This window comes from Pteropus vampyrus, unplaced genomic scaffold, assembly GCF_000151845.1.
Source record: "Pteropus vampyrus isolate Shadow unplaced genomic scaffold, Pvam_2.0 Scaffold65, whole genome shotgun sequence".
Classification (NCBI taxonomy): Eukaryota; Metazoa; Chordata; class Mammalia; order Chiroptera; family Pteropodidae; genus Pteropus; species Pteropus vampyrus.
In genome coordinates, this window is record NW_011888846.1 from 4,707,119 (window position 1) to 4,716,619 (window position 9,501).

The 9,501-nt window shown below is 48.6% G+C and overlaps 1 protein-coding gene across 1 annotated transcript in view; it reads right to left on the reverse strand.

Moving 5' to 3' along the window:
• The window catches only part of PAPPA2 (pappalysin 2), a 226,659-nt gene that overhangs the window by 134,684 nt on the left and 82,474 nt on the right, over positions 1-9,501 (reverse strand). Inside the window, exon 4 of the mRNA XM_011361283.2 lies at positions 845-1,157. Within this exon, the coding sequence (XP_011359585.1) occupies positions 845-1,157 (313 nt within the window). The remainder of the gene's footprint in view (positions 1-844; positions 1,158-9,501) is intronic.

The window sequence follows — 9,501 nt, forward strand, 5'->3', positions numbered from 1 at the left end:
GTGTGTGTGTGTGTGTGTGTGTGTGTGTGTGTATAATATATTTATATATGTTTAGATAGTTCTAGAACTTATCACCAAACAAGCCCCTAAATCTTATAGAAAAATTACCCCGTTCCTCTGCCACTGGAATAAGTCATGAAATCAAATCAGTTCTTTTCAGGGATAAATGATAAATTTGAGTCCAGTATATATTACTTTTTTGCCAGAAACAAGGAAGATGTGAGGGGACAAGGAAGAAGCATAATCCAGGACGACAAGGACAGAAAATATAGTTGTTCCCAAGGCCAAGAAAGTGTCATTTTTTTAAATGAGATGACACCATGTGGGGAAGCTCAGAATCAACGCTTGGCTACTGTTGAAAGAAGAGAATCTGATACTTTAAAATAACGTAAAATGAAAAGAAATCCTGAGCTTAAAATTAACCAAGGCCATTTTCTTGACCAACTCTAAAAATAGTACAAAGACCCAAAAACCTCTTTTCCCATCACTATTACACTTTCTTTCAGAATAAATGCCTAAGGATGTGGGCAAGAACAAGAATAATCAAGTCCTAGAGGTCAAAGGGGTCTCAGGAGAGCTTTTGGCTTTGTTCCCTTTTCAACCATCCAAGACAGACACGTGTTTTTCTTTTAATCTCTAGCAGAGGAGAATCTAGTCAAGAAGACCCTTTAATACTTCGATATTTCTTTAAGGTCTTTAAAGACGTGACAAAAAAGAATACGCCATGATAAACATACTTCAACTCCCTGGCACAAATGGCTGCTTGATAATCCTCTCCAGCTCCCACACCTCCACCCTCCCAGCCCCCAAAGTCACCCATGTCATCTTAATAGAAGACAAACACGTCGAGACCGTCGCGATACCTGTATAGCTCATATAGTTGCTGAACGGAGCTCCTGGGAAGTGGGTGACGCCACAGGTGTCATTGGTAGGCTCTGGGTCCTGGCACAGCTTACTCTTGGGAGTAGGGGCAGTGTCGGCACAGAGGTCTCCCGTCTCCATGGATGGCACTGTCTCCCTACAGGGATCATCACAGGATTCTCTCTCACTGACCCCTTTGAAGACGTGGTAGAGTCCCAGGACATGTCCCACTTCATGGATCATGATATTGGTATGGCCAGGCATGCCGTAATACGCTGGGTTGAGGACCACGCCACCTGCAATAGAAGGTTCGGGAAACTTCTCTCAGCGTGTAATGAAAAGCAGCCCTCTGGTCCTTAAGTCTTCTGATAAACATCAAACGTTCAATTTCAGCCTCTAAGGCGACACTTTATAACTTCCAGTGGCATCAGCTCCTGCTCTTCCCTCCAGCCACAAACACCCTGTGAACTAACCCATAAACATGTCTAACCTCTCTCATGGTGAGTGCTGAACTGGATGCCAGGGGCGAAAACACAGACCAGACGACATGACAAGGCCGGGGTCCTCAGCCCTGCCTGCGGTGGTTAAAATGTACAGATGTCCGAATGCCGGCCTACGTGAAATGCAGCCCGATATTTGAGGATGAGGTATATGCCCCAGGTTGAGAGCCGCCAGTCTAGGTGACAGCACGTGGGGTGTGGAGCCAGGCAGATCTGGGTCTGACTCCTGGCCCCTCCACGCACCAGCTCCGAGGACCTGAACAGCTACCTGACCTAGAACTCCAGTCCAGTGGTCTGTAAAGTGGAGATGACAGCACCACATTCTGGTTTGGTTTCAGCATTTGGCACATGGTAAGCGCTGAGTAAATGACAGCTGTGTTTGCTGCTTCTGATTTCACGACCACTATTCTGAAGGAGCTAACAACCACTGAGACGAAAGACAAGCCCAAGTGAACTATCGTGCAATTCAGAATGTTGCAAGTGCTCAGGACTCTCCACCACCCTCAGTCCTCAAAAATCTGCCTGAGAACATCAAGGGAGGTGTTTCGGAGAAGAGGTCATTGCACCCAGTCTGGGTTCAGAGGAAAGATCTAGCGGCATCGTCGTAACCTAGTAAGAGAAAAGGCTAAAGACAGCTGAGCGCCCCACTCCTGGCTTCCAGTCCCTGCTTCCCTTCTCCCGGCATGGCTGGGACCACTGGACTCTCCTCCTCCAGCTCCCAAACTGTCAGGATTAAGCCCATCCTCAACTCCAGGATCTGAAATGGGAAATGTCAACAGCTTGGAACCAATCCTCTGAGGTCCAGAGTCCCCCTTGGCTGTTTCTAGCTGACCCCGCCCACCTGTCCCAGATCTGCCCTTGTTGCCAGGACTTGCTTCATCCACCCACCCGAGACCTGAGACCTCGCTATCTCAACAGCCTGCTGCGGGCAGCTGGGCCTCCAGAAGGAGAGCCCCGCCTCCCTTTGCCGGATCAAACTCAGGGATCAAGACTCACTTCTGAATTCTCTACGATGCCCCACAGACAACTATGCATGTGGTTTTACAGGCAGGACACAATCACAGGGTCTGTGGTGCCACGCCCACTGGGGTCTCTAATGGGAAGCTCGGTCTGACTTTGAGTGACTACCTTAAGGCAAAGAGCGGTTCCTAAACCCAAGTTCTAGTTTCTCCCAGTCCACTCACGCAGGCTGACATTAACCAAGCCCAGCCCAGACCTGTCCGAAGATACACTGTCCACTCCCCACCTAAAGGAGCGCTAGCCCTCAACTCCCTTTCTTTGACTCCCCGCAAAAGTTCTCATCCGCCAACGCTATCTTTTTTCTTTTTATGCAATTATTTCTTACACATTTCTTTCGTCTGAGCATCACGTCAACAGAAAGTTAATTTGAAAACGGACTTACTTCAGTAACACTCAGGGCGTGTAATAACACTCGGACAGACGTGGCATCCCACTTTGCAGGGAGCTGGGCCCGCATCTGCACACCCCGGGGCAGGAGAAACCGCCACGCGAGGCCACACGCCCGCTACGCTCTGCTCACTTCTCCGGCTCGGCCTCCGCCCTCACGTCATTCACCTTCTTCAGCCTCGTGCCCTCAGTACGCACCCCCTCTCCTCTCCCCGGCAAGCACTTAAGCCCTTTCCCGCCTCCTCCTCTCCCTTCCCCCCACCTCCAAATGAGCTTCGGATTCAAAAATATATATAAAAATCTGCCCCAGAGAGGACTTTGAAAGGCTATAAGGTTCACCTAGAAGGTTTCTATAACGTGTAACTATTCACACTGAGTAGCTTTCCCCAAATCATGTTCTTAAATTCTGGTCCTGGGTGATACTTTGCAAATAAACAACAACAACAACAACAGTGTATCAGTGGTTAAATATGCTCTAGGAAAAACATCCTCCTCCTGAAGATTCGCAGCGACACGAGAATTGTTATGTTAAAGGCCCTGAAAAGTCCTGCGGGCGATGAGCGGAACCTCTGTCTTCCAGATTTTTTTGAACACAGAACCTGTTTGGGGTAGGCTGCCTTCTGACACCTGTGGAATACTGGATTCCTTGAAGCCCAATTCATGACACACTACCAAACACAAAGAAAACTCCCAATCAATAGTCCTATTCTATCCATAAGTCCTAGCGCTGAGCAAACATCAAATATCCGTTCATTCTAAAGTCTATTATTTTTATACCTTAAACATGGCATAACGTGGTTTATTTGTTTTTACCTTTTTTTTTTTTTTTTGACTCCTTTTGGTGAGACAATCTTGTGACTTGTCGAGGCATGAAACAATCTATGGCAGTGTGAAAATTCAAAATTCCTGATTTTAAGAAATTTTGGGGTTCCGTCAGTTAAAAAAAATCCGCACACTTTCTCCTCTGAACCTGCCACGGATTTTCAAGCGATTCGGACCCACTGCCTAGTAATCCTCATACTCTTTCTTTCCAGCACAGGGTGCTCTCCTCGTACCCTGTCACGTGCACAGGGTCCCCCACTGTCCTTCTCAAGCACTCTCCATTCCAACTAAGATGCGCGCGCGCGCACGCACACACACACACACAGTCATATACCCATGTAGGTAAGAGAAGAAAGACTGACTATTTCATGGTTTAGATCATAAAAGTTCTTCCACATTCTGATAAAAACACACACACACACACACACATGCACTTATGCAGAGGCTGAATGAGGCACAAAGACTTTTCGCCCAAAACCTAAAGGAATGCGAGACATGATAAATGATAAATAGAAAGCGAGCCCCCGGAATGGAGCCCCCATCTTGCCCACTCCACTACTGGGGGCTGATCAGGGGGGCCTGAGGACCTGTGAGACCCTGCCCCCTAGGGAGACGTGTGGTCCTTTTCCAGGACTGACTTAATAGGAGTATTGAAAGGGTAGAACAAAATGTCACTTTCCAGCACTATTCTATATTAATATTGAAACGAGCCAGTGTCATCTTCCGGCTCTGGCAGTTAACACTCCACACTTCCGCCGCTGTGATGAGCAGCGCGGGCCAGCCTCTGAGGGTAACTGGTGGGTCCTTACCCCCTCTCACACCGGTGGCCTTTGGAGTGACCAGGGATCCTTCTTTGGCTGTGGACACTCACTGGAAATGTACGGATCGTGACTTTTGGAAATGTTCCTTAGAAGCTCTCAAACCTATCTCCTCATCTGTCCAGTGGTGACCTCAATGGGTCGTTATGAAGTTGGGAGCAGTAATGTAAACAAAGAAGCATTTATCTTATTTTCTAGAACAAAGTAACTCAAGGCGTACATTAGACCATTTGTCCGGATTGGGATTGCTACGATGATGTGATGCAGCCTGGCCACACACGCTCATCTGCCCCCGCGCCCGTCGGCTCCCTCCTAACCACCTTCATTCATCGAGAGAACAGAAGCCAGTCTGGCCACAAACACGACAGACCTTCCAGAGCAAAACCGGGCACCGCCAGGCAAAGCAGACAGACGCCCTCACGCGACGAGCTCTGATTCGTCCCCAAGCTTCTCAGACTTGGTTGCCATATTGTTCTGATCCTGAGTCCCATGGTCCCCTAGAAAGGAGGCTCGGACAGAGCTGCAAACAGAAAACTGACCGTTCTCTTCACAGAGGACATACTGGCGTTCACACTTATTTGCAGTAGCCTGAACTTAGTGATGGTAGGAGAAAGGAAACATATGGGATCGGGACTGTTGGCCTCATTCTTCGTAGACCTTGCTGGTCGGTCAGATTTATACGGGACACCTTTTCCCTGGAGCGCCAACAACATTTTCCTTCCTGCTTCTCTAATTATCTGCTTCTCACATAATTACCATGTCCTATACCCCAAACCACAGTTTTTTCATATTGTTCCTCTTCACCTTGGGGGATTAAAACACAGATGAAGAATAAACTATGGTGGTAGAATGGGGGGGCTGGGACTCTCTCCCTCGTAAACGAATCCCTTCCTCTGTGCTCTTTGCTCTCACTGAGACAGGAAGGAGAAAGACACGCCAGGATGTGGTTTCGACTCAACCTCGGCCCCCCAATCTTCACTCAGAGACACCGTCAGACTCTCTACCTTCATTCATTCACCTCCCCAATGCCTGTCCTACAAAGCTGCCTAGGGACCAAGGACAAGACCAGAAGCACCTACCGAGGGAAAAACTTGAAGCGGTAGTGTGGCTGGAGGCGCGACATTCTGGAAATGCTAACATTTCACTCCAGTGCTTCCTCGCTTTCCTCCCCCTTCCTCCATCACGAATTCAGGAAGCCAGACTCTCCTACAAACACTCGTTACCACTGAAGGGGGTACAGGGCAGAGTGCGAAGCAAGGAAAGGAGTCCTTTGCTGGCTGTGAAGTTTCCAGAGATGACGCCATCTGGGCCCTGGGGAGCCCCTTGGTTTAGCCAGCGTGCGGGATGAATAGAGGGTAGTGAGCCTCGCCTCATGTCACCAACTTCACCAACACATCTCAGCCTAGGAAAGGCTCTCCTGAGCCGGAGGAAGAGACAATGGGATAAAAGGGAAATAATGGGAATGCACAGATGGCGGTGGGTCCCGTAAAAGTGGATTGTACTCTACCTTCCGAGACCCTAGTAAAGGGATAAAGATTCAAAATGGGTGCATGTGACCTGACAGCGAGAGCTCGTGCCCCGTTCCAGTGACGCATTCCTGGGCAAGTGGCCTAGTTCTAGAGGAGAATGGCTGACTAGTGAGGCGAAGAGGGAAGGGTGACCAGCGACTCCTGGAGACGCTCTGAAGGTGGGACCTGTGATGGGAACAAGCGTCATCTCGGGTGGCCAGCACCGCCTGGTGACTAAGACAGAAAGGTCCTTTCCCCGAGGACCTTGGCATCGATAAGCCATCTCTACATCAGCTACAGCCCCAGAAAAAAAAACAAGCTCAACTGGCTACGGGTAAATTTCTACCACCCAGCAACACAGGGGCTCAAAATAGAAATGAAGAATAAATAAGACTTACGTTTCTTGCAAACCTGAATGTGCGTCCTGGGACTTGAACACAATACATGTCAGTACCACTAACTCGTACATAGAACATAACCTAAATGGGGGTTCCTGGATTTAGCAACTGGCGGCCACGTGGGGCACAGCTGTTGCTTAACGGACTGGAGGGGGAGGGGGAGCACAACGGCCTTCTTCGAAGACCTTTCAGCCTTGATTATAAAGGGCGGACGAGCTCACACAGTAAGTCAGGGTTGTCGTGTGGTCTAAGGGATGGTGCAGGGGAAGTAAAGAGAGGGAAGTTGCTCATGAGAAAATGACATCTCAGTAGCGACAGCCAAGCTCCCAGACAGATGCCGTATTCTCGAGTTCCAACTGGCTTCTCCCAGCTTTAGGGCAAGACCGTCAGGGTGGCACGTGCTACAGAACACGAGTCCCAAAGCCACTTCCATTAAACAACCAACCAACCAAGCAAACAAAAACCTCAGGCAATTTGAGAAAAGGACACGCGTTGAAATGACTTTAAAACCTTTCTGTAAAACTTTTAGGGCTGAATGTTACATGCCCATAAAACACGGAGGTCGAGGGCTGGTCTGCAGGTGTCTACATAATCACTTCCAGTTACTGGCTAAAACACACTCTCCAAAATACGCTTTCCGCGACGAAGGGACAAAGCCACCAAAGTGCCTGGGGATCCAAGGGAGACGCGTGACTTCGGGGAAGGGCAAGCGAAGAAAGTGGCAGAGGTGGATCGATACGCAAAGGGGGGTGGTTTAGAAAAATCACAGGAGCTAGAAAAAAGCAGCACATTTTTAACAGAACCAGACCAGGAACCATTCGTCTCCAAATCTTGTATTGGCTTCTCAGCTTTACCGTCTGTGGGCTCATGGGGAGGAAGCCCATATTCTGGGCAAGACTAAAACAGGACAAGAATGTGTAGCGGGTGAAGATGCTGCTGTCCTTTTTTGTCTCCTTTTATACCCGTCCAGCCACTCCCACCCCCAGCTGCCAAGCACCCCGGGCCCTCCAGCCACACTCCCACATCATGCAGCAAAGTAATCTGATGCTAAAAACTGAAAGTGTATTACGAAGGCATTGAAGACTTGCAATGCAATCTTCTCCATGCTTCTGGGTGAGGGCAGTGCTTCAAATACACACACACACACACGCGCACGCACGCACGCACACCCTCATGCCAGAATTTTAGGCACTACAGAATATGAACGGAATAGATATTTTCTATAATTCATTTCTTTACTTGGCATTTATTGAGCATCTGTGCTATGTCAGACACTGTTCTGGGAACCAAGGAATCAGCGATTCCTAGGACATGTTTTTAAAGGAGAGGTTTCAAGTCATCACATATAAAGGTAATTATTTACTCCACCTACTTATAAACCCATGAACCTACCTATGGGGCACCCCAATTTTAGGGCATGAGGTTTAGATCCTAGGATAATTTTGTCCAAAGTTTTCAATATCCAAGAGAACCCACTCTGTTTGAAACCCCAAGGCACCCAGGTAACCCCACCTGCTGAAAGCCATCTTCTTGCACGGTGCTCGTCTTGTGCATGTCGTGTAGCCTGTCTCTATAGGATTCTAGAGTTTCTCTTGATGACCCTAGAATTTCTCATATTTACATGGCACACTCCAGAGTACATGCCTTGCTTATTCCTCATCTCTGGGAAGAGCTGCTCTGCTTCGTATAGTGAAGAGAAGACCGGTGGTTGGGGACGAAATCTGTTTGGCTCTGGCCCAACCACTCAAGGACTAGTCACACCTGAGTGGCTGTCTTCTACCTGTGCCACTTATCAAACCATGGCTCTGGCTCAGCACCCAAGGCCTCCACCCGTGTGTGCATAAATGTGCCACAGCTGATGTAACAGCCTAATCTCGATATCAACTGTTTGATTAGGAGGAATTCAAGATTTGTCCTGAGCGACCTCTTACAAAAGTTCTAGGTGAGGGGAAGATATCTCACCTCTGAGCTCACCTCTGCCGCTTCCACCTTGCCCTGCCCCCTAGCAACCGGTGCTTCACCTTCCCAGGTATCTGCCACATCGGCTTCACCTCATGACAGCTGCCCTCCTCCAGTCCAGTGGGCCCTGTGACACTCACCAACTCTGCTCAGCAGCCACCTGTCTCCCCCAAACTGCCAACCATCCCTTATTCTTTCCTTCTTGGACTTATAAAGAAACTCCCCTTGCTTCTGATAAGCTGTTCTACCACTGCAAGCATTTGGACCCCTAAACACACACTTCTTTCTCTTTGTAATGGAGCCAACATCTTTCCAGGGCACTAAAATTCTGCAGGTAGGAGGTAAGGTGTGAGGCCGAGGGCAAACCAAGGAAGGCCAACCACAGACACATGAAATTTGAAGCTTCTATACTGGCTGCTGTTTCGAATGGAGCTAACATTTATTGAGGCCCTACTATATTCCAGCTACTCTTCTTCATGCTTATTACCCCGATCTTATATGTGAGGAGACTAAGGCCCAGAGAGGTGACTGCTCCAAAGCCCATCCGTTCCTATCTACGTGAGGCCACAGCCCATCCTATCATTCAAAGACTTAATTTTTCCTACAAGGGTCACATTATCTGAACTCGTGAAGATCCTATATGTTTAAACCCCCATCACGAGCCAGGTTCAAGGTCCCTCCCACGTGGTTCTTGGGTTCCGTGCACACTGGAGCAGGTTGCTTTTGATCTGACAGGATGTCTGAATGTTCTATGGCAGCACACACGTCCCCTAGAACAATGACAAAGATGGCTGGCCTAGGACACTCTGCAGTGTCCAACTCCTGTGCCAGAGAGTGACAGGCTCTCCTCTCTAACCTGGCCAAAATGCCCTCATACTTACTTCAACTCTGCAGTAGCTGTGTTTGTGGGCCATGGGGGACTTTCTCAGACCTCCCTCTCCGCTGATGTCCGGTACACCCCTAAGTCCTGTCCCTCCTCATGCTTCTGTGGAAGCCCCTTCAGAGTCAGATTTGTAGAGACCCCAAACTCAGCACATCCAACACCAAGCCAGCTCCCCACTCACAACCCTTTTCCCGTATCTTCCTCCTCAGCACCACCGTCCACTTGGTCCATCAAATCAAACTCTTTCTTTCCCACCATCTACTTACTTATGGAAACAAAGGTTCTCAGAACTTAGAGTTATACAATTTTTTAAAAAGTAATATAACAGATGCTAAATCTTATCTC